The sequence below is a fragment of the Carassius carassius genome, chromosome 20 (assembly GCF_963082965.1).
Source record: "Carassius carassius chromosome 20, fCarCar2.1, whole genome shotgun sequence".
In the NCBI taxonomy this organism is placed as follows: Eukaryota; Metazoa; Chordata; class Actinopteri; order Cypriniformes; family Cyprinidae; genus Carassius; species Carassius carassius.
Genome location: NC_081774.1, coordinates 18,768,240 through 18,796,189, shown reverse-complemented (window position 1 = coordinate 18,796,189; position 27,950 = coordinate 18,768,240). Strand labels below are relative to the sequence as shown.

The window sequence follows — 27,950 nt, the reverse complement described above, 5'->3', positions numbered from 1 at the left end:
TTATTTTGTTTTTAATAATTGGCTGAGAGAGCCATTACCATTATTTCTGCTTATCCTCTTCTGTTCACTTTACCGTCAGTATTTCTACTTGCCACCTATCGAATTTGGAATACTCCACTTTATGTTTGGGGGGCATTATTTACAGGACTCATACAAATAATTAATTTTCTCCCGATTAAAAGTATCTAACATGTTTATGTTTTGTAGGTTTGTATCATACATAAGTGGTTGCCAGTGGGTAATCACAATATTAACATTATTTTTTAATACATTTGATCAAGTTTTTGGAACTCCCCTCGTTGTGATACAGTGCCTTTGTCTGTGGACCATCGAGCAAATATGGCGGCTTCGCAATAGATGGAAAGCTTGAGCGAGCAAAAATGAAATGATTTCACTTCAGTGTTATTTTACACAATCGCAGCTGCAGAAAGGTAGGCTTAAATGCATTTGGAAACAAGATTTAAAGGTGAAAACATCATAGTGCCGCCAATATTTTGATAGGGGCAAGGGGTTTTAAGCTTGATGTTGAACATAATGGGGCTTGACTGCTACCTTGCTAGCACACTCTCATAGTATGTAGTAAGCAATCCCTAAACATAAAGATGTCAGTGATAAATATAAGTTATTAATGCACGTTAATGTTGATCTTAACTGCATCTCTGAATTATTAAAATTACTGTTTATGAGTAAATTTCTTGCAGGATTGAATGCATGTTATGTTTTGTGAACCTCTAATTATACAACATAGAACTTGATCCACAAAGATATAATGTGTTTTTAAGAACTTTAATCACAACAAGAATACCATGATAACTGTTAATGCCTTTAAACGTGTTCTTATACATCCATACATAAATGTTTTACTAAAGGTACTTTTCTCGGAGCATGTGATTTACATAATTGTCATATGAAGAGATTTATCATGCTATCTGTTGGTGATTATTTGTACAATGTTAGTGGTAGTTAGTCCGTAGTTTCATTTATTGATTTATTGTACAGTGTGTCACAATGCACATAAACAATCTGAATTCCTTCTTATATTTTTATGCCTGTAGTTGGGATCTATGTGTTTCTGCTCTGAATCAGGTGTAATGAAAAAAGGTTATTCTTTAGGGTTGTTATAATATTACTGGCTAAAACACTGTATAGTTTTGTGTCATTTCCACTTTCACTTGTGTAAGCATGCAAGACCAACCAGTTGGGGGTGCTTACCATATTGCATGTAGGGCTTGATTGGCTTAATAAATTTATACATGTTGAAACTTATTTAGAATTTTGATGACATTGGTCATAAGCTGTCGAATTTAGCATGCAATGATGTTGTTAACCAGCTATACAATGGCTGTTCATGTGTAATATTTGTACAGTAAATAAATGTTATAACAGTAACATATTAGTTTTTTTAATGTTTTAGTTGGTAAAATACATGTGCACCACCAGGTTACAGCAAAAAATATATTCTTAATAATAACAAACAAAAACTACAATTAATAATGTGGCTAATCATGGCTGTTCATTACTATAGCTTAGGGCTGTGTATTGCCAAGAATCTGGCGATACGATACGCATCACGATACAGGGTTTGCGATACGATATGTTGCGATATATTGCTACACTGTAAGCAAGGTGATATATTGGCATATTTCTTATTTTAGGAATAGTAGATATTGTAAGGAAAGCTGTCATTAAGAACACACCATCATATGCAAACCTTAGCAATAAATAATTTTTTTTTTACCAGAATGCAGTGGGATATGAATTTGCAATAATCAGTCCCTGTAACATTCAACGTTATTGAACCAATTTTTGTGCGATATAAGACCATGCTTTAAAGGTTCACAGTTTGTTTACAGTTGTGACATACAATGTCATAACATTTTGATCTGAACAAAAAAATTACATCTGCTTAATATCAATGAAAAATAAAGTGCTAACAGCATTCCTGAAGAAAACAACACAATTGTAAAACAATAAAATTAATACAGATGATGAACCTTTCCACCTGGATTTCACAGGTTTTTCCATTTGTATGTATTTTCCACGTAAATCGCTGTAACCGCGACGCGAGCACCGCACCAACTGCTCAAAACGCCCCCAAAATGAGAGAAAGCTGCAGCAGCAGGACGACCCTCCCGCAGGTTGTACCCAGTGCGAGGCTCTTCACACGGATCGCAGCAAGGAGCGAAACTGAGATGATGCCCAGCACCACAGTCCCACGGTGGACCTTACCACAAAAGCCCAAATGACGGCACACTTCAGTGTTGTACACCGAAACATGAACTGGGACAATTCTTTCACCCCCCCATTACTAACAGCGAACTACATTAACTTAACATTAGTGGAGTCAGAGCCTGTCTACAGAGAGCCTTCCCACTCCCTATTAAGTCCTATTGTACTGAATTTTGGTTGCAGTACCACCAGAGTTCCACTGGGGGCGATCGCCATGAGTGCAAAATGAATGGGAGTCTATGGGGCTAGATGGCTAAATTTGTCCCTTCCATCCAATTGCCGTTGAGAAATCTTAGATCTGATTGTAGGTTTTGCGAGTTCAACATGGGTTATAGATCGAAAGTTGAATGAACGAGTACTTATGTCCTTTCGATTTCTTACAGGTTGAGTTGTTGTTGCCCATAACCCGCTAGCATTCTGCTAATGAATGTGAATGTGTATGACGTCATTGACATTTTAAAAGACTTTTTAAAGCAAATAAGTGACTCTAAAAAAATCTAACACCCAGCAATGTATAATTTCTTTGCATCTCCTTTCGAATACAACATTCAAATTACTAGACAAAAAATTCAATCTTGAGAAAAGTGGATTTTGAGGGTATACCGCCATTGACCTCCATTCATTCTGCACTCGTCCTGTGAGCGCCCTCATATGGAATCAGAGTGGAACTGCAACCAGTTCAGAAGCCGGAAGTGTAGTGAGAGTGAAACTTCTCGCCATATTAGACATTCTCTGGTGGAGTGCTCTAATGCTAGTATTTCCTCTCAGGATTTGTTCAGAGATGAAGACTGCCATCTAGCGGTCGGGAAATGAACTCAAAACTAAGCAACTGCCATGAATATTGCATGATTATTATTATTTTTTTGAAATATCGGTATTCCATTTTTGATAATCGATACAGCATACAGTAATACTAATGTGTATCGATATTTTCCTACACCTCTACGTTGTTCGTACAAACATGAATGGCAAAATGGTCTTTGTGACCCGTGTCCATAAAGTGTAACAAATCTTTAAATTGAATTGAATTTTGCAGTTTCAAATGTTGTTGCTGAATGATTTTTAAAAATAGACATCAATATATACTAGGGGTGTAACAGTACGCAAAAATCACGGTTCGGTACGTACTTTGGTTTTAAAGTCACTGTTCGGTTCATTTTCGGTACAGTAAGGGAAAGAAATGCAAAAATTTAACTGCAGGTTATTACTATAAACTTTTTTTAACAATTTGTTTACACTTTTTTAAAATACTTTTTAATAAAATAAATAATAAAATATAATTTATAATAAAATAAAAAAATAATAAGAAATAAAATACTGCTGCAAAGTTCTCCACTAAATAAAATACTCTCAGTCTCAAACCAATATCATATAATGAAAAATATAAATAAATAACTATGATTACAGTGCAGCATTACCAATCCCAGCTTGCAGGCCTGCTCCTATTTAAAAAATATATACTTTTCCAAAGTGTAAAGTGCAGCATCAACAGTTTCAGTTTTTAGACCTGCTCAGATTTCATTATTGCGTTGGACCGATCGGAATTAAGAGCAAAGGTCTGTTTAAATGCCGACGGGAGCTGCGTTTGAATTACAATCGTTTTTCCTAGTTGTAGTGATGTTCACACTCGCGTGATGCCTTTTGAAAACATTAGGCCGGTGACACACTGGCATATTGCACCTGTCAAACATAGTCTATTTTGCCGTCAATACTGTTGACGGTGTCCTTTATCAGTAGGCTTTATATTTATGCTCAACATGAAGTATAGATATTGTTGTCGTGAAGACAAGATCCTGGTCTGTCGGCGGTCTCCTTCTATGTCACCTACAGTAGCAGCAGCGCGCCTGCGTCAGGAACGATTCTGGTGTGTAAAGACACAGAAAACGCGAAGCAACTGACACGCAGCAGAAACGCCATGCTCACACCACGCAGCCAGTGTGTCACCAAGCCTTAGAATCAGCTGCAGGGCGGGATTTGCGCTGAACGCGGAGACTTCCGCCACTTAATATGTTCGTTTGGAAACACGAAAATGTGCCAATGTTCCGCAAACAACAACCTCCTTGACAGCAACCAATCTGGCTTCAGAAGTGGACATTCAACTGAGACTGCCTTGCTCTCAGTTGTTGAAGCTGTAAGACTGGCAAGAGCAGAATCCAAATCTTCAGTACTTATCCTGCTTGATCTGTCCGCTGCTTTTGACACGGTTAACCACCAGATCCTCCTATCAACCCTACTGGCAAAAGGCATCTCAGGAACCACACTTTAATGGTTTGAGTCTTACCTATCAGATAGTTCCTTCAAAGTATCTTGGAGAAGTGAGGTGTCCAAGTCACAACATCTAACTACTGGGGTGCCTCAGGGCTCAGTTCTTGGACCACTTCTCTTTTCTGTCTAAATGGCGTCATTAGGTTCTGTCATTCAGAAACATGGCTTTTCATACCACTGCTATGCTGATGACACTCAACTCTACCTGTCATTCCATCCTGATGATCCGACGGTAGCTATTCACATCTCAGCTTGTCTAACAGAAATTTCTACCTGGATGATGGACCATCACCTTCAACTCAACCTTGCCAAGACAGAACTGCTTGTGATTCCAGCAAACCCATCGTTTCATCACAATTTCACCATCAAGTTAGGCACATTCAAAAACAGCTCCTTCAAAAACAGCTAGAAGCCTTGGAGTTATGATTGATAATCAGCTGACTTTCTCAGACCACATTGCTAAAACTATCTGATCCTGCAGATTTGCTTTATTCAACCTCAAGAAGATCAAGCCCTTTCTTTCGGAACATTCTGCACAACTCCTTGTTCAAGGTCTTGTTCTGTCCAGGCTGGACTATTGCAATGCCCTCTTGGCAGGTCTTCCAGCCAATTCTATCAAACCTTTACAATTAATTCAGAACGCGGCAGCAAGATTAATTTTTAATGAGTCAAAAAGAATACACGTCACACCTCTGTTTATCAATTTGCACTGGCTTCCAATAGCTGCTCGCATAAAATTCAAGGCATTGATGTTTGCCTACAAAACTATCACTGGCTCTGCATCCATTTACCTAAATTTGTTACTTCAGACTTATGTGCCCTCTAGAAGCTTTCGTTCTGCAAGTGAACGTCGCTTGATTGTGCCATCCCAAAGAAGCACAAAGTCACTTTTACGGACTTTTAAATTAAATGTTCCCTCCTCAATCCGAGCAGCTGAGTCCTTAGCCATCTTCAAGAATCGGTTTAAAACACATCTCTTCCATCTTTATTTGACCCTCTAACTTTAACACTCACTATTCTAATTCTATTCTTAAAAAAAAATCGAATCTTTTTGTATTCTATTTTCTTTTCATTTATTATGCAATTGTATGTGTGTGTGTGTGTATGTGTAAAGACCTCTAACACTAGCTTGCTCTATTCTTTTTTTATTCTATCTGTTTTCTTTTTATTTATTATATTATTTAAAATCCCATGCTACGTGTACTGTTAACCTAACTGAGACTTGTTATAGGACTTATATATCATTGCTCTTTTTGTTGTTTTTGATTGCTTCCTCTGTCCTCATCTGTTAGTCGCTTTGGATAAAAGCGTCTGCTAAATGAATAAATGTAAATGTAGATAATGTAATATTACCTTGGTAACATCACAGAAAACCAGAATCTATCTATATGATATAATTGATATATTTGTTAAAGCTGCAGTCCGTAACTTTTGACGCTCTAGCGGTTAATAAACAGAACTGCTTGCGTCTTGCGGAAGAACATTGTAGCCGGAGCTACTTCTCTCTGTTTATGTCTATGAAAAATCACAAGGGTACCGGGTTACTCCGCCGCGGTACCCCCGAAGCAATCTAAAATAGTCCGAATATAAAAACTTATTATAGATGTACCCTAGTGATTCAGGACAGGCTAAAAACACGGTTTGGAAAATGGATTCATGGTGTACTCGCTTATTATATACAATTTGTAAATCTTGAACACAAAAAAAAGTTACGGACCGCAGCTCTGATTGGTTGTTTCTTACCTGGAGCGGTGAATTTCTGCAAATGGCAATAGGACCACTGGGAGGAGCCAGAGGAGCTTGATTTTTTTCACAGATTATCTGTCTCATATTCTACTGTCAGGACATAATGACAGGTATCACAAATACATTTTTTACAAAAGTTACCTACTTCAGCTTTAAACAACATATTGCAAACTAATACAGTGCAGCAACAATTTTACCAGTTTTGCATTGCCAATTAAATGAAGTACACGATTTATACAAATACTAGATCTCTGCATTTTTAAATGAGGGCTGATTTAAATTACTAAAATCTGTTGAATCTTATTAGGATAACTATAGAGCTTCATGATTAATAGAATGAGATTGCTATGCGTATCTTGTCAGTAAAGCCAGTTCTGTGATTAGTAGTAAATCTCCAGCATGTGTTTTCAGATGGAAGAACATTTACTACACAGAGCCATAGTTCACTGACAAACTATGCAAAATTCAGATGATTTAATCGTTCTGCGATTTATGAAAGCTGTTTGCATAGCTTGTCAGTGAAATTTGGCTCCGTGTAGTAAATACTGTTCTATCTGAAAGTTCGTGAAAATACCACATTTAATAACATGTTTTTAATCCAAACTCCCTTCATAACATCAGTCGAGTGTTTGAAATAAATCCTTCTGTGAGATGATGTGTCTTCTTACATAGAATAAGGCACACAACATATTTCATAGTATTCTAAGCAGTGATAAAGGCTACTATATATATATATATATATATATATATATATATATATATATATATATATATATATATATATATATACACACACACACACACACACAGTGGCACAAAGAAGTATTTGATACACTGGCGATTTCCAACTTAGAAAGAATGGAGAGATCTGTAATTTTCATTGTAGGTACACCTCAGCTGTGAGAGACAGAATCTAAAACAAAAACCAGAAAATCACATTGTATGATTTTTACATAATTTCCATTTTATTGCATTAAATAAATATTTGATACAATAGAAAAATAGAACTTAATATTTGGTACAGAAACCTTTGTTTACAGTTACAGAGGTCAGATGATTCCTGTAGTTCTTGACCAGGTTTGCAGACACTGCAGCAGGCATTTTGACGCACTCCTCCATACAGGTCATCTCCAGATCTTTCAGGTTTTGGGGCTTTCGCTGGGCAACACAGAGTTTCAGCTCCCTCCATAGATTTTCTATTGGGTTCAGGTCTGGAGACTGGCTAGGCCACTCCAGCACCTTGAAATGCTTCTTACTGAGCCACTCCTTTATTGTTGCCCTGGCTGTGTGTTTGGGGTCATTGTCATGCTGTAACATCCAGCCACGACCCATCTTCAATGCTCTTACTGAGGGAAGGAGGTTGTTGGCCAAAATCTCGTGATACATGGCCCCATCCACCCTCCCCTCAATACAGTGCAGTCGTCCTGTCCCCTTTGCAGAAAAGCACCCCATAAGCATGTTTCCACCCCCATGCTTCACGGTTCGGATGATGTTCTTGGGATTGTACTCATCTTCCTTCTTCCTCCAAACATGGCGAGTGGAGTTTATACCAAATAGTTCTATTTTAGTCTCATCTGACCACAAGACCTTCTCCCATGCCTCCACTGGATCATCCAGATCAGGGGTTTTCAAACTGTGGGTCGCGACCCACTCGTGGGTCACGGAATGGAACAAGGTGGGTCGCACAAAGTCACTTGGCTGCAGCTAATTTTGCGTTTCAATGACACACAGACACTAACACAGTTCAGTCTAGGGCTGCACGAATGTGACGAGTGGGGCGGGGCCTAGTGCCATGGGAACAGAGCTAGGCCGGTGGAGTGATTGGGAAATGAGCAACACTCACCGGTCTCAAGAACCACGGAGGAGATCGGAAAGATACAAAAGAGGAGCGATGACAGTGAAGGACGAGAGAGGACCAGGCCTGGGTTTTATTTTGTGTTTGTTTTTTATTTGTGCACGGCAGTCATCCGAGAGGGGCTGTCGCGCTGTTTTGTGTTTATTTGGTTATTAAAACTTTGATTGTCCGCCGGTTCCCACCTCTTTCCACGAAGGAGTCATCGAGGCGGTGGGCTGGAGTGAGTTCGCCCCCCCCCCCCCCCCCGGCAACTCACTCCAGCCCACCACATCGAGCACCCTCGGCGGCAGACTCCTTCGCCCTGCTCGATGGCACTGCGGATTCACCCCAGCGGCGAAGGATCTTCGGCAGCGCGCCCCTCCTTCCTCCCTGGCTTCGGCACCAGTGTAAAACATTAAAATCTTCACAATCACAGGAAGAAGGAGGCGGGAACTGGGAACCCACTCATCACAACGATATAGCCCACCAACATTAATAATGAACTGCAATATCCTTAGTGTGATTTTCAAATTGCAATTAAGTCCGTGTGCGTTGCGTGTTTTGAAGGTCTCAGAGCAATGTCATTAAAAGGTTCAATCTGTCTTTTTTTACCTATTTCACAATTATTTTAATCTCCAAACTGTTTTAGATAGTTCTGCTTTGCTTCTTATGCTTTTCTAAAAAAGTGTTGGATTGTGCTCCGTTCTCGCCGACACACACGGAAGGATCATGAATGCAACAAAACACAGCAGCGCAGATCACACTTCACTGGAGTGAGCCTGCTTCACGTTTTTATGGACACTACATATTTTAACGCCAGTAAACAAAAATTAAAACTTGTAAATTTGTAGTGAAATTTTCAGTTGTACTCTAAAATAAAATGGTTATTTTTCTTAAATACTTAATTTCTGTCATAAAAATTTTAAGTAAGATTAGGTTTAAAGTAATTTCACTCGTTGTTTTTTTTTTTTTTTTAATATTTTGGTGGGTCGTGAAATATATTACACTTGTCTAGGTGGGTCGTGGAATGGAAAAGTTTGGGAACCACTGCTCCAGATGGTCTTTGGCAAACTTCAGACAGCCCTGGACATGTACTGGCTTGAGCAGGGGGACCCTGTGATATATATTGCGATATGAAATCTAATCTAATTTTTTCTTACAAACAAAAATGGGGTGAGCACACTTACATTCTCATTTTAAATGATTTAAACATCGACACCATCATGTCAATTGATTAATATGCGCAAGGGAGAGAGAGCAAGACAGCACTCGTGTTGTTTGAAGACGGTCGGGGTTCGCTCGCTCTCTCTCTCTCTCTCCCTCTGTCTCTCTCTCTCTCTCTCTCTCTCTCTCTCTCACTCTCTCTCTCCCTCTCTCTCTCCCTCTGTCTCTCTCTCTTTCCCTCTGTCTCGCTCTCTCTCGCTCTCTCTCTCCCTTTGTCTCTATCTAGCCCCTTTCACACTGCACGTTGGACCCGGCAAATTGCCGGAACATTGCCGGGTCGCCTTCTGTGTGAAAGCAAACACGTCCCGGGATTGATTCCGGCATTGAACCCGGGTCGGGGACCTAGTAACATTGCCGGGTTCAACCTGGGACGAGTAGTCCCGTGTCGAAGTGATGACGCATGTTATCGCGCGACTCTTTTACCAGCTGTTTTGAAGGAAGATCAACGTTGTGACGAAAAAATATGTGCAAACTGTAATGAAGCAGAGATCAGTTTGTTCCTCACTTTCCGCGCTGACGCCGAGATTGTTCACTAGCTTCAGTGAAAGTATAACGTGCCTAACGTTTTCGACTCGTACATTACATGTCACGCCCTGATGTCACGTGTCGTTACGGGATCTTTACGGGTTGTGTGTGAAAGCACGCACATATCCCGGGTAATCACTGGCAGTGTGAAAGTGCAAAATCTTGCGACCCGTGAACAATTGCCAGAACACTTTACCCGTGTGTTTGCCGGAATGGCAGTGTGAAAGGGGCTTCTCTCTCTCTCTCGCGCGCGCGCTCTCTCGCGCTCTCTCTCTCTCTCTCTCTCTGCCCTGTTAAACTGATATGACTTAAAAACACATGCAAATGATAAACTTTCACTCTATGATGGTTAAGCTGTGCAATTAATCCACGAATCACATTCGTCAAGGGCCGTGGAGCAGCTGGCCCGTACAGTTAATGAATAACGGATCAACTACGATAGCCTACATCGCACATCCTGCGATGTGACTATCGTGGATACGTACATCGCGATATCGATGCTTAAACAATACATCATGCAGCCCTTATATATATATATATATATATATATATATATATATATATATATATATATATATATAGCCTATGGTCATTAATGACTCATGTCGTTCCAAACCCATAAGACCTCCGTTCATCTTCGGAACACAGTTTATGATATTTTAGATTTAGTCCGAGAGCTTTCTGACCCTCGGGTCTGTTGTGAGTGCGACTGCTGTGACAGTTGACGTAAGACGCTGCTGACGTGTTTTCTGGTGCGCCCAATAACAAAGATAACATTTCAGCAGCGTCACTGCAGTCTTGTGAATGCGAAGAGAAGATAATGCTGAATAAAGTCGTAATTTTTGTTAGTTTTGGACCAAAATGTATTTTCGATGCTTCAACAAATTCTATCTGACCCTCTGATGTCACATGGACTACTTTGATGATGTTTTTATTTCCTTTCCGGACATTGACAGTATACCGTACATACATTTTCAAAGGAGGGTCAGAAAGCTCTCGGACGTAATCTAAAATATCTTAAACTGTGTTCCCAAGATGAACGTAGGTCTTATGGGTTTGGAACGACATGAGGGTGAGTCATTAATAACATCATTTTCGTTTTTGGCAGAACTAACCCTTTAATTCCCAACACCCCCATCCTTTACTCATACTACAGAAGAATTGGTTCAATAACGTTGAATGTTACAGGGACTGATTATTGCACTGTTTTCTGGTTAAATAATTTTTATTTACTTGTTGTTAAGATTTGCATATGGTGGTGTGTTCTTACAACATACAGAACTACCAAATCTTGCTATAAGTTCAATTGTATCACATAATATAACTGCTGTTAATATTATTCACCGTCTGTTTGATTACCTCTTTAATTGATTTTTCCGTACATTTCTGCCATATGTACATAAACTGAATCACCACTGTTAAACGACTACTAAATATTGTAGAAACTTAATTTTCTGTGAAGTTGCTTTGCAAAGATTTGTGTTGTAAAAAGCGCTATACAAATAAACTTGAATTGAATTGTTTTTAATGACCGCTTTCCTAAAAATATATCCTATTCCTAAAATAAGAAATATTCCAATATATCGCCTTTCTGACATTGCAATGCATCGCAATATATTGTATCGGAACCCCTGTATCATGATACGTATCGTATCACCAGATTCTTGGTAATTCACAGCCCTAATAACGATGGCGCTGCATCTTTCTCTCAATAAGAAACCTGCTGTCGGACATGGATCCTGAGTAACCTGATTGGATCCCTATATGGAAATCTACATCCAATCCCCTTGAGGCATGTTGCAGGGTCGTATTTGATTGGTTTGGGATTCATTTTAGTATCTTGTAAGAACTCTTCATATTAGGCCATCCTTAAAAATATTCTTGTTTGCCGTAACCCGACCGACCCTGTCAATTTAGGACCGACTCGATTTATTTTTTTTGCTTTTAGTCCGACCGACTTGCCGATTGTAAATTTGCGTTAAGACCGACCAATTTTTTTTTTACTCTTTAAACAACTAATATAAAAGCAATAAAATAATAATTATATTTAAGTATTGTAACTATATAAATTTCCTAGGCCTACATACAAACGAAGGCTATCTTCCTTAATTAAAAAAAACCTTGTGACGTCATCTATGTTTACACTATTGGTTAACTGATGTCACACTATGGCCTGTGAATTCACTTCGTCTGATATTCTCATTCATTGTCAGAGTCAACGGTTCGCTCTTGGTAATGATGGCTGCGGCTGCAGTAAACAAAATGTTCATGGTCACTGCATACATGCCAACCCTCCCTAATTTTCCGGGAGACTCTCCGGGAGTTTGTGTATGTGATATATATGACGACACACAACCCCCCCCCGGTCCTTTTTAATATCTCCCTAATTTTGAGGTCTCAAGGTTGGCAAGTATGGGTCACTGTTCAAAGTCATACGGGTGCGGGCACCATAATACATCTAAAAAATTCCTTAAAACAGCTTGACACCGCTTTAACTCGGCACAAAATTCTGGAAAAACTTTTCCCATCCTTTCATCCGTCTAGTCTAAAACCGTGTCCGTGTCGACTGTCACTTTATGTTCGAAAATCTATTGCACGAATCGATTGGACCAACCATCACAAGTTTCGAAAACGAAAATAGGAGATTGATTTTAACGACCTTCTCCTGGAGCGCGTCCAGGTTTTTATTTTATTTTATTTTTTTTGGAGCTCGTTTTGGAACACGCGTCACACTGCAACTGCAGCTTCGGACACACACGCATAACAGCAAATAATACTTCTGCACAATGTTTCTCTTTTTACAACAGAAATGTGAATTCTGCCGGTATTCAGACAGTCTCATGCATACAGATTCAGGCTAGAATCGGCTAGGGCTGTCAAAATGGCTGAAAAACTAAATTCAAATTTTTTACTTAAATATGATCAGAATTCGAATTGTATTAATTTAAAATGCATAATAATTTCAGTTAGGGTGAAGGAAAGCATTTTGTTTCTCTTCTGAGGCCTCAAGATAGCGCATGACTGAAAAAACAACGTGATATTTAAAATAATTTTTATAAACCAATTATTATTAAGTTGCTTAAAGAACTATAAACAAAACAGCGTCATGTATGCATGCATTGTTAAATAAATAAAAAGGGGCGGAAAACCAGTCACATGGTTTTCTTTTCATTTAAAAACATGAGATGCAGGTGGATGGGGAACAAAAACCCAACATAAAGTCTCGAAATATTTTTAGAAAATTAAATTAAATACATTAATTTTACATGTCTTTCTAAACATGCGGCTCATGCGAGACGCGAGTCCAATGGTGTCCCTCTAGAAAATGCGCGAAATATGAGTTCTGTGTGAACAGGTTGGTTTCAGTTTTGATGTAAACAAGATCTTCTCCACATTGATGTTCTCTTTATGTTTTTTTCAACTGGATAGGCTGACATAACCTTATAATGCAATTCCACATACATCGTCATCGCATCTCGTGCGCCACTGATAAAGATCAAGTATACTTCAGCGGTTCTGCACACTGTCTGCATTATGTCCTTTTCATCCGCGTGCGGGCATTTTTTGAGACCGCGCGGACGGTGAGCATACACGATGTGAAAGATGAGACAGCAGCTACTGCGTGTCAAGCTCGTCCGCATTTGAAAGTTGTGTAGACATGGCTGTGCGTGCGGCGAGATGGTATGGAACACCGACTGTGAAGTACCGGGGCTCATAACGCAGCTTCCTTAATGCACACCTAAAATTCGAATGCAACGTTTTTGCATTCGAATGTGGATTTTTATTTTAAATTCGACGAATATTCGAAATTCGATTTTTTTTTTTTTGACAGCCCTAGAATCGCCTATGCGATTTTTTTTTGTTGTTGTTGACATTTCTAATTGTAAACACAGCCATGTTTATGCCTGCAGTAAATGTTTTGCATTATGGCAGTCCACTATGCTTATTGTTTTTCAAAAATGTTGCACTCCTGTTTGTCATTGTGCACCTAACTTCATCATCAGAAATATTATTGTCTTTACATTCGCCCTGCCTGTTGTCCGTGGATTTACCTATATTTGGTGTTATTTGCCGTATAAAACTTATTTAGACATGCAAAATCGATTTTACAATCGATTAAATGAACACTTGTCTCTCAAATCGAACAGGATTTTTTTTCACAAAAGTGACAACCCAAGAAAGCAAAGGACACGGTCTCTCATTTGTAGGTTGCATTGATACCTAGTGGTGGATGCAAGTAAAACAGTATAACAGTACCTAATTTTTTTCTTCTCACCTGAAATTCATTCAATAAACATGTTTTTGACAAAGATTTTAATTTGTTTGTGGTCCATATAGCCTGCATCAAAATGAGGTTTGCAATTATGCGCCTGAAGGCACTGGTTGAAGACCCAGTCAGTGACGTCATGATATGCTAATTTGTTTAAATTCATACCTACGTCATCACCATCACCAAAATCTTTGTTCTTTTTAAGGATGGCCTTAGCTCCGCTGAGGCTGAGCCTTTTTACTTCGCTGTTTCCATGGTGTTGTTCTATACAGTCCCCAAGGCGTTAATGGCATGTCTTGTTCCCATCTCTCAGAGTACAGAGGTTATCATAGTTAGAGATCGACCGATATGGGTTTTTCTATAGCCGATGCCGATGTTTAGAGGTCAGGGTCAGCCGATGGCCGATATGTGCTGCCGATTTTTAGGGCCAATATCTTGAAGTTTTCCCCTTCATTTGCATGCTAAAATGAAACACTAATAATAAGTGGATGCACAACATTTCTAAACTTATCATCATTTATTGAGCACTGACTTGAACCATCTCTCGAATCTTAATTTTGTGCACTGCACGGTATTAAAATAAATGTATCCAAAGTTAACCAAACAAAATCAATAAACTGACCAAGTATTAAATATATAAAACAGGTAATATATATATATATATATATATATATATAAAGTAAATAATTTGCATTAAAGTTTTAGAGCATTTATCAAGTAGAATTTTTCAAGTTTGTTGGAACATAAATGTAAACTTAAATATACATTTAAATAAATACAATTTTAGAAATAAAAATCAATTAAACTGAAAAATATAAAAAAATAAATATATAAAAAATAAATAACAGTAGTGCTGCAAACACACTAGCAACCAGCAACATTTGTGTTTGGTATAGATGACACAGAACATCTAAAGTGCATTCTAATTTCAAACTTACATCGCAGTCTGTGCATTATTAAAATAAAGTACAGTCAACCAAACATTTAAAAGGTTACACTGGTCAGTTTAAATAGACCGTAGTATACCGGTCCACTCTGCTGTTATGCCAAGGAGGTTTTTGCTCATGTGTAGAGGATGATCTTTCCGTCTAGTTTACATTAAATAAATAAAAAATATAATAGTTTAACATTCAGATACATTGCGAATATGGAAACATTTGGATACGTGCAGAACGAGACGTGAGCAAATACATCTACTCAAACCCGCGCTCGCTCGTCCTCGTATGGATCGGATCATTTTTCGGATCAGCAAAAAAAAGGCCAAGACAAATAAACATACGTTTTGTCTTTTTTTAATTAACATTAAAATATTAAATTAAAATATATGAAATCAACTTAAAGTGCACATAATATCTTCTTTTTAACATAATAGCCCGACTTCTCGTATTCCAGTGTGCTGTGATGAAGTGAGCAGTTATCGTCACAGAGCTCTCCGTCCCCCTGGACGTCCACCCTTCTGTCGTGAGCGCAACAGAGGATGCTCGGGATAGTTCATCCACAACTTTTTTCTTCTCCTGTTCATAAAGATCTGGCACAATCTTTTGACTCTAACTTCTTTCCTTCATCATTATATCTGACAGGGAATCCAAAATGCGCGGGGCGTTCAAGCTCCTCTGTTCCTCCGCTCGCCATTACCACTGAGTGTGGACTGAACATGCGCAACTTTTTTTTTTCATAAATTAATCCGGGGGTCACGTGTGTGCCGAACCGAAGATATTGATCAATGATGATCCGTTGCACCACTACTATAGTGTGTCATTTGAAAACATTGCAGTTGCGTTTTAAAATACAACAACAAGCACCACGAAACCATTTAAAGAGGTGCATTCAGCGGCCTTCCTTGATGGGAAACAGTCAACAAAGTAAAATGATCTCCAATGTATGGCGCGCTCTCTTCATTTTATCAAATGATCATAATCACATCTATTCATTTTATAGTCCTGCTACTAGCATTTTATTCAGACTAAAACCCCTTTAATTCGGGTGAGAAAGCTTTTTTTCCAAGTGGCTTTTGCACATAATAATAATACCGCTGCAGACGCATTTTGCAGCATTAAGGTAATTAATTGATCATTAATTTAAACGACGATATTGACATCCCTAAATACAAATGAGTTGGATGGAAAACTGGTTATTGTCTGCATCAAACCATGCTTCTGAACAAATGTCATTCACCGTTCTGGGCAGCTCCAGGACAGCTGTCTCTCTGAGCACGCTGCTGTCTGTGAGCGGGGCGGAGTAACGTCAGAGACAGTTTACTTTGGTAACGTCACGCTGCAGTGTTTGTTAGAGCTGTCAACTTCTCCACCCCATTTACAGAGTGAAATTCTCTGACCACCTTTATCTCCCAGGACTGTTGTTGAATCTTCCAAAACTTTCGGCTTGGGGTGCTTCACATGCTGCTGCAGCAGCACTTTCCACCGCACCAATAACACGGGGCTGCCCGCCGACGTGCCTGACTTTAAATCGGCGCTACTAAACACGGATATCGGCCGATGCCGATATATTAAAAAATTACAAATATCGGCCCGATATATCGGTCGACCTCTAATCATAGTAAAGGGAGACGTTATCCATCATTAGAGATCTTGATATGATATTGTTTATCAACCGTTGCACTCTGCCATATAGTCTATGCTTGACTGAAGTAAGTTGTCTGTGGATGTTATAATTGTTTTACATAGAATGTAGCACAGCACATTCCATATAACAAACTTTATTTTTCAAATCCTAAAGGCCGGGACACACCAAGCCAACTTCAAAGAACTTGAAGGAACGATAACCAACAGTGTTGTTGCTTTGCGTCGGCAGCGTCAGACCAAAAAGGAGTGCTTGAACACTACACCACACAGACTTCAAGCCGACTGCAAACTAACATGCATGTTCTGCACCTGTGTAAGAGAAATTAGCTGTCTATCTTAGCAGCTATCAATAGTATTTATTCGTCATTCAAGAGAAGAAACTGAAATAAGGATATACGCAGATATATGAAACATAGCAGAGCTTGCTTAGCATTTTGAATATCTGTTGTTGTTTCTTTTTTAGCAGCTCTTGCTGTTATGAAAATATTCCCATAGGCTATTGAAATGCTTGGGAAATATCGCATAACATTAGAAAAATCTTCTGTCTGTATCGCCTTCATTTACTTAGTCGTTTTCATCACTTTCAAATTTTTTTATTCTCCTGCACTGACCCGTTTGCTAAACTGATCATCGAATCAGAATTCTCACTGACTACGTTTACATGCATCATTTTTGGTTCAGTTGGACTGAATTAATTTCAAATGATGAATCTGCATGTAGTGTTTACATGAACGATAAATAAAGTGATCAGGTTGATGTGCTTGTTTATATGTCACAAGCTTCAAATCAGAATAGATTTCTTTTGACATGCGCACACTGCACAATTATATCACTCTTTGCACATAATAACCACTCACCTACACATCTGTTTTTAACAGCAGAATTAATAATTATCCATTTATTAGTTGTCCTGCTACACTTCACAGTTGCCGAGTGAAAGGAGAGTTTTATAATGACAGGACAGCATTTATACAACACTTTATTCATACGTCATTACGTATTTCTGCATCATTGCACATGCACACGCTTTCAGTTTTGTGGTTCAATCTGATCGAGTGTTTACATGCACTCTCAATAGTATTAAAAGAGGAATAAACTACCCCCTTCAATTGGATCAAAACTTAAATTCCGATCGAGCTCAAGCTGATCGATTAAGATGTTTAAATGAAGGCTTTTCAGTCCGATTGAAACGTCCATACGAATACAAACAGATTATTTGGTTGCATGTAAATGTAGCCACTCTCACCAACGGTGAAGATGGCCCCAACGGCGCTTCATCATGTAGAATTAGGCAAACTGCCACAGATGAGAGCCGATGTCTGGAACACTCCAAACAAACTAGCCCGACAGACGAGAGCCAACTGCCGATCATCAGCTTGGTGTGTCCTGGCCTAATAAATTCTATAAGATGGGCATGCTGTGGATCCAACTGCCTGTATTTGCTATAGGGTAATTTAATGTTTAGTGTTTTGAAGATAACATTAGGCCTAATTCATTTAATTATTGATATGCATGCTCATCTAATTTTTTTCTCTACAGAAACGGCCCTTGGGATTCCTAGGAATGTCTGGTTTGGAGGAGAGTGCCAAAATAGAGGAAAATGACACCTCAATGTCAAGAAACTCTCAGGACCTTTTGAACAGCGAGACATTCTGTGCAGAGGGAACTACATCAGGACCATCAATGCATTATCCTCAAGAGACCATGGCATTACTCAGTGACCAAGGAGACCTCCTGACCACTGTTGGTTTTATGGACACCATCTGCTCAGATGGACCAGCCAAGGCTGCTTACGTCAATGGATCCACCTCACCCCATATCTCAGATGAAATCTTGCTAGATATTTCAAAAAATGTACCAGGATTCCTTCCCAAATCATTACATGCTCAGAATTCAGTCACAACCAATGTCCACTTTGAAGGACCTGATCCACTCAGAAAAGAGGGGGAAATAACAATCAGGCAAACGTTGACTGCGGAGGATGTGGAGCATAGGGGCATATGGGGCTTTGATACAGAATCTCCAGAAAGCTCATTAGATCATGATGATGATGGAAATGACCTTAACTGGAATCCCCAAAGAGAATTTATGAAGTTCCTGTGGGATGATGATAAGGGTCTCGAAATGGAGGGAAAACTGTCCCCTGTTCCTTCACCCATCAACCATAAAAGAAGAGCTCCTTCACCGCTCGGCCATAAAAGAAGACGTAAAGAAAAACTGGTGTTAAAAGTTGATCCGTCAGAGGACATTTACCCTGAGTTGAATTTTAAATCAAAAAAAGATCACCTTGGTGAAGGAAGCCAGATAGAATGTAGAGCTGTTAAGAAGACACGTTCCCCAAGGAAACCATCTAAATTAAAGTCACCCATTGTAAAACGTACCAAGTATTTTAATGGAGCTGCTGAGGCAGTCAAACACCTGTTTGCCAAACCAGCAAAAAAGCCTGTTAGCAAGACTCAAAAGTTGGGATTAATTAGAGAAAATTTGCCATCAGACTCATGTTCTAATGAGGAACTTACATTTTTTCCTCGTAACAGTGGTTTTAAAGAGAAATCTCAAGAACACAGCCAAATGTCATGTAATACAGACACAATTAATTCAAAGCCATTTATATGCAAGGAATGTGGACAGTGTTACCATGATCAGAGTTCGTTGTTAAATCACATAAGTGTTCACCGGGACAAGCGACGGAAAATTACTGAAGAAAAAAACGAGTTGCATCAAATTAAAGATGAAGGTAAAGATGCAAAGTTGCAGTGTCCCCAGTGCACTTTTGGAACGAACTGTCCGAACACCTTTGTGCAACATGCTAAGACCCACGAGAAGGACAAGCGGTACTATAGTTGTAATAAGTGTGATTTTGTCGAAATGAATGAAGTTGAACTGAGACGCCATTTGCTTCATAAACATGGCATCAGTGGGTCTGATCTGACTGTTTGGAAATCAGATGGATTTCAGGAGCGTAAAGTCAATAAATCAGTATGTCCAGTGTCCTTCTCCCATTCTTTCCAAAGAAAAACTAAGAACATTGGAAATCATGTGGAGGCTTCGTTTCAACCACAGTTTATTGAAGAACAGGCATCCTCACATTCCCTTGACAATTGTGATGAAGAACCATCTGAACAGTCATTCTCTATTTGCAATGTTCTTACATCATGTGCAAAACCAACAGCAAGGTCGCCAAAATTGTCACTGAAGATCCGAGCACCGGACAAAAACAAAAGCTTTTCATCCAGTGAAAAGTCTGGTCTTCTACGGAAGAAAAAAGTGTGGATGAGTAAAGGTGTCCAAAGCCAATCAAAACTTGACAATTCAATTCACACACTTTTATCCAGAAAGAAATGTAGTAACCAGAGTAACTCAGAATGCAACACTCAACGGGAAACTGATGAAAGCAGTACAAAAGAGTTTCTTGACAATTCCCTCAATTGCGAGACCACTTTTTGCGGAACTGGTGCTAGTTTGTCCCCCTTAAAGTGTCTGAAAAGATCAGCTCATTCTAAAGAAGGCAACACTAAAGGAACTTCTAACTCTGATGAAAACATTACTTGTTCAGAAGATGTTGGAAACTCCAACTATATGCATACAAGTTTGGAAAAGCAAACATTAAAAAAGTCACCTTCCAAAAGGAAAATGTCTACTCCATTCCACAATATGCAGGGCCAAGATATTCTTTTAGATTTCCCAAAATGCAGACAAAATTTTAAGAAACCTGAAACATCCACAAGAAGTAAAGAAATTATCAACAACGGTCATTTTTTGTGTGATTCTAATGATGACCTTGGACGTGAAGAATGTGAAAGTAATGAGAATGCTAATGCACGTTTTGTTAAAAAACAGACGACACCTGCAAAAGCAAGTCTTGGTGCCTCAACTGATCACTTTTGGAAAAATCACAGTTCCCCAAGGATGCTCTCTGTCAAAGATGAATGCAAGGATGAAGAAATCTCGGAAGCGATCACAGTTGTAAAGCGTGAACCGGGTTCAGATGTTGAGACAGATCTGAAGGCTTGTCCGTACTGTCCTGCTGTATTTGAGTCAGGAATTAGCCTCTCTAATCATATAAGAGGACATTTGCACAGAGTGGGCCTGAAAGTACGGAAAGCTGCAGTTAAGGTGACTTCTCGTGAAAAAGTACCTCCAGTTCGACGACGAACACTGCCACCAGTCAAAACAGGTAATGCTTCTCTTATTCTTGATATAATTCCTTGCATGTATACAGAAGTTTTCGGTTTCATTTGTTAATGAAATCAGTTAATATATTAGTTGCAGAAAAGCCTTTATTTGTGATCGTTAACTTTTTTCAGGTTTAAAAGACAAATGCAAAAAAATTTGAGGAAAATGACAGAGTTCAGATAAAGCTTTAGTGTAGGCTAGATATTTTATTTAGCACCTGGTTTTGCATTTACCATCCATAACAAGGAACAATAATTATCGGCTTATCCATATTGACTAGAATTTTTTATTTAAGTGCATCCATGGAAAACATTTTGTACTAGGCATATACTAGTAGATGCATTTATGCTACAGAGTTTAGAAATGTTACATAATTTAGCAGTACATTTTTCAGGTTTGGTCAGAACAGTGATGATAATCTAATTTTCTGATAATTGGCCAGTAAGCGCTTACAATGAGGACATTTTCAGCTTTTTCATATACTGAATATACAGTCCATTCGATTTGCAGAAAATTGATTTGATTAATTACAATTTTACAAAAAAAAAAATCTTTAAATATACAAAATGGGCATTGAAAAGTATGTATGACATGTCATGTATGGCGTGAAGCACTCAAATCAGACAGTCTCAAATTCCAGATGTTATAACAATTATAATTTAATAGATATAATCACTTCTCATTGAAAAGGCATTAAAGCATAAGCTGTAAAATGGAAAGATTGGAGATTCACTAAAAAGAGTAATGTTTCATTTCTGATGTTTTAATTTTCTGAGCTGTTTTTTTATTCCAGGTGCTCAAATCCTGGCCAAATATACTTGATTTGTTCATAGTCAGGAAATGTGTGTGTTGGAGCATCGCTGATAGGCATAAGATATTGATGTTAAGGTACCTTTAAGGTAGTAGTTTAAAATTCCCACACAACCAGTGTGTTGCAAGATAGCTAACATGCAGGCTGGTTAGTGTAGGCATTTTCAGTTTTAGTTTAGACAAACTGAATTGGCTTCTAAGCAATTAATATGTGTTGTAAATGAAACCGATTGCATATGGTTTCTTTGTTGCAGAAGAGGATACATCCCAGACTAATCATCCAGCAGAGCTGAAAACTGACTGCCAACAGACAGAGCTCATCTGTCCTCTCTGTAGGGACTGGTTTGACACAGGGACTGGGCTGTCCAACCATGTACGAGGCCACCTGAAGCGCCTAGGCAAACCCTCTTCCACCACATCTAAATCTCCAGTGATCATATTGAAAGAACTGATGCGTGACAAGAAACAGTTTCAGATGAAGCTACAGGTTCTTGAGAAGAAGTGCCGCGCCACCAATTCTTTCCATCCTATTCGGTTGAGTAACGGTTTAACATTTGCATCTACTGTCAAACGGAAGAAAGATGATAGGGAGGACAAGAAACGGATAGACATTGGTAAAGCCTCACCACCAAGTGAACTGATTGGAATTTTGAAGAAAAGAAGAGCCCATGAAGAGACCAAAGCTAAGCAGTCAACCCACACAGCGAGAAAGGCTATTCTTTTATCTTCAGACAGAGACTGTGGCATGGAGATACAACCTTTCAAAGCAGTGCCAAATTCACTAGCAGGTAATGTTTCAATGAATTAGTGCAGGGCAACGAGTAATCGCAATTAATGTCATCCAAAATAAAAGTTTTTGTGTGCATAATATATGTGTATGTACTGTGTATATTTATTATGTATATGTGACCCTGGACCACAAAACCAGTCATAAGTGTTAATTGGGGGAAATTGAGATTTATACATCATCTGAAAGCTGCTTTCCATTGATGTATGGTTTGTTAGGATATGGCAATATTCGCCCGAGATACAACTATTTGAAAATCTGGAATCTGAGGGTCCCAAAAAATCTAAATATTGAAAAGAATCGTCCAAATGAAGTTTTAAGCAATGCATATTACTAATCAAAAATTACATTTCGATATATTTACGGTAGGAAATTTACAAAATATCTTCAGAACATGATCTTTACTTAATAACCTAATGATTTTTGGCATAAAAGAAAAATCGATAATTTTGACCCATACGATGTATTGTCGACTACTGCTAAAAATATACCTGCTTGACTTATGACTGGTTCTGTGGTCCACAGTCACAATAAATACAGACACATGCATGTATATATATTTAAGAAAAATATGTTGTTTATATATTAAATATTTATATATAATATAAATTATGTGAAGTTAAATATATACATGTAAATATTTTCAAAATATATACTTCATCTGTGTGTCTTTAAAGTGATGTGACATACAGCCTGGCCCATACTCAGAATTCGTGCTCTGCATTTAACCCATCCAAAGGGTGCACACACACACACAGCAGTGAACACAAACACACTCTGAACACACTCCCAGAGCAGTGGGCAACCAGTTATGCTGTGGCACCCGGGGAGCAGTTGGGGGTTCAGTGCCTCGCTCAAGGAGGCCTCAGTCGTGTATTGAAGGTGGAAGAGAGTGCTGTACATTCACTCCCCCCACTTACAATTCCTGCCAGCCCGGGACTCGAACTCATAACCTTTGTATTACAAGTCCAAATCTCTAACCATTAGGCCACGACTTCCTTTATATATGCATTGTAAATATACACACTACACACACATATTATAAACAAAAACTTTTATTTTGGATTAATCACGATTCATCTTTGCCTAGCATTATTAACCATACCCATATGCTTCAAATGCAGATTTTTTTTTAAAACAGTAAGAGGTTATAATGACAAAATTATTTTTTGAGGGTAACTATCTATTGAAATAACATAATAAACCCTCATATTTAGTAGCTGAAAGCTGAATAAATAAGTTTTTCATTGATGTATGGTTTGTTAGGATCTGACAATATTTGGCTAAGATACAACTATTCGAAAATCTGGAATCTGAGGGTCCAAAAAAATTAAAATACTGAGAAAATAGCTTTTGAAGTTGTCCAAATGAAGTCTTAGCAATGCATATTACGAATCAAAAATTAAGTTTTGATATATTTACAGTAGGAAATTTACAAAATATCTTCGGAACATGATCTTTACTTATCATGTTATAATGAATAACCTAATGATTTTTGGCATAAAAAGAAAAATCGATAATTTTGACCCATACAATGTTTTTTTGGCTATTGCTACAAATACACCCCAGTGACTTAAGACTGCTTTCGTGGTCCAGGGTCAAATTTAATTTGTCCATTCATATTTGGTCAAATAGCAAAAGAAAAAATTGACAATTTTTCTACGACTATCCAAAACAGAAAAAAACTATAACAACTGATTACAGCCTGAAGAGACAAAGATCAAATGTACTGTTAATTTACTGTTAGCACTGTTGAAGTTTAGCCCAAAGTAGTCTTTGAAATATACAATAATTTAAATAATATGTTTAAACTATAATTACGATTTATTAGGTGTAGTTGTTCAATTTTGTCATCACAATTGTGAAAAGGGTCCATAGCCATAAATTTTAATCTACTATAGAAATGTTTATATCCGTATCTAGATAGATAGATCTATATTTGTAGATAGATAGATGAATATACATTAACATTTTATATTAATACATTAATGTAAATGTATAAATGTTACATGTATTATAGTATGACTATGTGTTTATGACTAATTGTTTAATTTTATATGTTGTGTTTCTGTTACAGAGAAAAGTGAACTCAATAGAAAAGTGTGTGTGCACTGTAATACCACATTCCACAGTGGTGTCAGTCTCTCCAATCATTTGAGGGCATATGCACATAGAAAGAAAAAAGCTCTTCTGGATGGAACTAGTATGTGTTCTTCTTTCCTCCTGTGTTAATGCATTTTGTACTTGCGTTAACTTCCTGTTTATGAAGGATGCTGCACCTCAGCGTCACTTTGATCTACTGAAGTATGCATGTCACATGCTAACTCATACGTTACTAAACTTTGCTTTGACTGTGCCAATTTCTCATAACAAGTAACTGAACAAGTAACTTAAAGTATAATTGTTTTTGATAATCTGATTCAGGTGCTTTTGGTAGCAGACATTTATACTAACACCTGATGGTTTTTCAGATTATAGTTGCAGCATGATGCCATTGTAGAAGTATTGTTATAATTATATTTGATTTATTCATACTCAACTGTCCAATAATAGAGGGTTACTGAGATCAAGTGAGTGTTATTTCGACTGGTCATGTGATCTCAATATGGCGGCAAGTTGTTCACCACAAGGGAAGTGATATTTACATTACATTCATTTTGAAAGGTGTGGAACATGGTGCACTTTTGGATTAAAGATTACGGAATGTTATATATGGAATGAATGCTTTAACATATTTTGCTAAACGTGTAAAAAAAAAAGAAAAGAAAAAAAAGGTAATCGTGAAAGCCTATGGTGTGCTTTTTAAAATGCCCTTCATTTGTTTGTAATTTCTAATAAATACATTATTATTGCAGCTTTTGACTGTAAACAGAGAAAGCAAAGATCGAGGTCTGGGACGAAGAAGAAAATGTACCCTCTGCTGCACACACCAGAAGAAATCTATAGACTTACTTGCAGGTAACCTCTATGCTACAAATGTTAATAAAAGTAGATTTTATATATTAAAGGGGTCATATGATGCAATTTCAAGTTTTCCTTTCTCTTTGGAGTGTTACAAGCTGTTCATGCATAGATAAGATTCCTAAAGTTGCAAAACCTAAAGTCTCAAACCCAAAGAGATATTCTTTCTAAAAGTTAAGACTCATCCACACCCTCCTAAACGCCTCGTTTAAACACCCCCCCACATGTCTACATCACTGTGTGGGAAGATTTGCATAACACCGCCCAAATCTTCACGCAAAAAAGAAGGCTTAACTTTGATTCTCACTGTAGTATTGTTGCTGCTGTTGCCGCCATGTCGTGAAGACACTGTGTGTTTAGGTGTTAAAGGGAAACTTTACTTTGTTTGAGGAGCAACAATAATGTACATTATGTGGAAAATGTGTTTTTTGAACCTTAAACCAAATAAACATTGCATTACACCAAATACACAAAATAATGTTTTATTTAGCAATGTCATATGACCCCTTTTATAAAAAAAAATCTAAACTTTTATATACATAAATACATAATACATAAAAACATTTCTACTATTTTTCACAGCCACTAAAATGTAATTTAGTGTAACAGTAGTTCATACAGGGCCTAGTTCTCTAGGGATGCTAGTGGGTGCTAAGTGCCCTCATTTCAAGACCTGGCAAACTATCCAGTGCGTACTTTTGTTTGCACTCTGGAAAGCATCAGAAATTCCTTGTGCACTTTATTTATTATATTTATTTATTTATTCCTTGTGCACACAATTTATTAGTGGTTATAAAAGGAGCACCCTTTGAGTGCTTTAAAGGCTATAATTAGATCAGAATTTGTATGAAACTTAGTTTTTTGGAAACATACGCTGTAAAATGTCAGGAATGATTCTGCAAGAATTGTTAGATGACATTAAATTATTCTATTTAAGGATGACAGCATAGCCCCCCCCCTCCCAAAAAAAAATCATTGTTGCTTTAAATCTTTTCCCGGTCTTTGCCATTATCCTTCAAACTACAAGGATTTTCGCATTTGTCAGCAAGACAATTTGAATAATTTAAAGTAGAATTCATTTTGGTACAATCACTTTTTAATTTTTTATTAAGAACAGGTCAGAATAAGTGTTTATGTAAAATAATTTTTACATAAATCTATTACACTGAATAACGATGGAACATTATTTCATGTGTATTTTGACATTTTCTTTTTATGAAAGTCATTTGAAACATTACTTGATATACTTTCCACGTACACTATATACTTTTTATGTGTATATGTGTGTGTATTTGACAAATTTCATACCATTTAAATATTACGTTTACTTTGTAAATCTAATGTGCAATTGTTTCTGTGTGCAGGTTTTGTGATCTAGTCTTCCAGGGCCCTTTGTCAGTGCAGGAGGACTGGATAAAGCATTTACAGAGGCACATCATGAATACCGCTGTACCGCACACAGGGGCAGGGATGGTGGAAGTCACCACCTTCCCCAAGGACTCTTGTCCCAACACAGACCCACAGGCACAACCTTCAGTGATGCAAATATCGTCATGAGCCCAGAAAAACGCAATTTGTCCCTGGAATATCACTTGTATGTAAATTGTTTGGTTCCCATTTGAATTTTATATTGCCATCAGTAAGGACTTCAGTTTTTTACTCTTATTGAGGATCCATTGTTAACAAAGACCTGTTTTTAGATATTGTTACATTGTGCTGGTGTTGAACAGTCAAAGAACGTACAAACGGTGGGTGAATATGTTGAGATTTCAGTGAAACCCACCAAAAGACAACCTTTACCTCAGATCCTTCTCACACAGTTTAATCTGTCAAGGCAGATTTATGCTCTACAAAAACTGAAATGAAACTGTATGTGGATTTTATATCAAGCCATTTTAATTTGAAAACCAACAAAAAAATGTTTGTCCCATCCATGGATTTTAAAAGGTGCACATATGATGCATGTGTAGAAATGTAAGAAGACTATATATTTACTTCAGAATTTTAACTCATGTCAACACACCAGTCATTATGTGAAACAACCCATATTGATATTAGCAGTTCAGACAGTATGCATGTCATAACTCCCTGTTTACACCATTTCTGGTAACATTTGGGTTTTTCATTTATTACCCCGTTTTGATTATCTTTAATCTGTAAGTTTGCCACGTGTGAAAAAAAAAGAAACATTAACTGTTACTCGTGTAGGCCATTTTTTACAGTTCATATATTTTTGTTTATAAACCTTTTTAGGTAATTTATGTAAAAAAAAAAAAAATGTAAATCACTATGAACCGTTTTGCTGTTCAGAATAAAATGTTTTGGTCGTCTTTATCTTGTATGTTCAGCTATGAATGCGAAGTGCTAGATTCATCTTTAGATAAGAGCAAATTACTAGTGATTCTAGGATATGTGCAGAAAGCAGAATCGTCCTCTAATGAAGCAGAACTAGTCAAGTGAAAGAAACTGGTGGATTTGTTGGTAGATCCTGAACAGTTAGGTGTCATCAAGTTTGTGGGAATATAAATTCAAGCAGCAGGG

At 37.8% G+C, this 27,950-nt stretch overlaps 1 protein-coding gene across 1 annotated transcript; it reads left to right on the top strand.

Annotated features, from left to right (window-relative positions):
- The first annotated feature begins 312 nt into the window (after positions 1 to 312).
- Positions 313 to 27,743, top strand: LOC132096587 (zinc finger protein 644-like). Its single transcript, XM_059502033.1, has 6 exons — positions 313 to 431; positions 18,215 to 20,852; positions 21,916 to 22,449; positions 24,526 to 24,651; positions 25,304 to 25,406; positions 26,774 to 27,743. The coding sequence occupies exons 2-6, from the start codon at positions 18,239 to 18,241 to the stop codon at positions 26,964 to 26,966; spliced, it is 3,570 nt and encodes a 1,189-aa protein (XP_059358016.1). The 5' UTR covers positions 313 to 431; positions 18,215 to 18,238; the 3' UTR covers positions 26,967 to 27,743.
- The last annotated feature ends 207 nt before the right edge of the window (positions 27,744 to 27,950 follow it).

Bases quoted from the DNA above. Each gene is read 5' to 3' on its own strand.
- LOC132096587 (XM_059502033.1), top strand. From the start codon at position 18,239: ATGTCTGGTTTGGAGGAGAGTGCCAAAATAGAGGAAAATGACACCTCA. The intron at 22,450-24,525 runs GTAATGTTTCAA...TTTCTGTTACAG, and splicing joins AGTGCCAAATTCACTAGCAG to AGAAAAGTGAACTCAATAGA. The intron at 24,652-25,303 runs GTATGTGTTCTT...TTATTATTGCAG, and splicing joins AGCTCTTCTGGATGGAACTA to CTTTTGACTGTAAACAGAGA.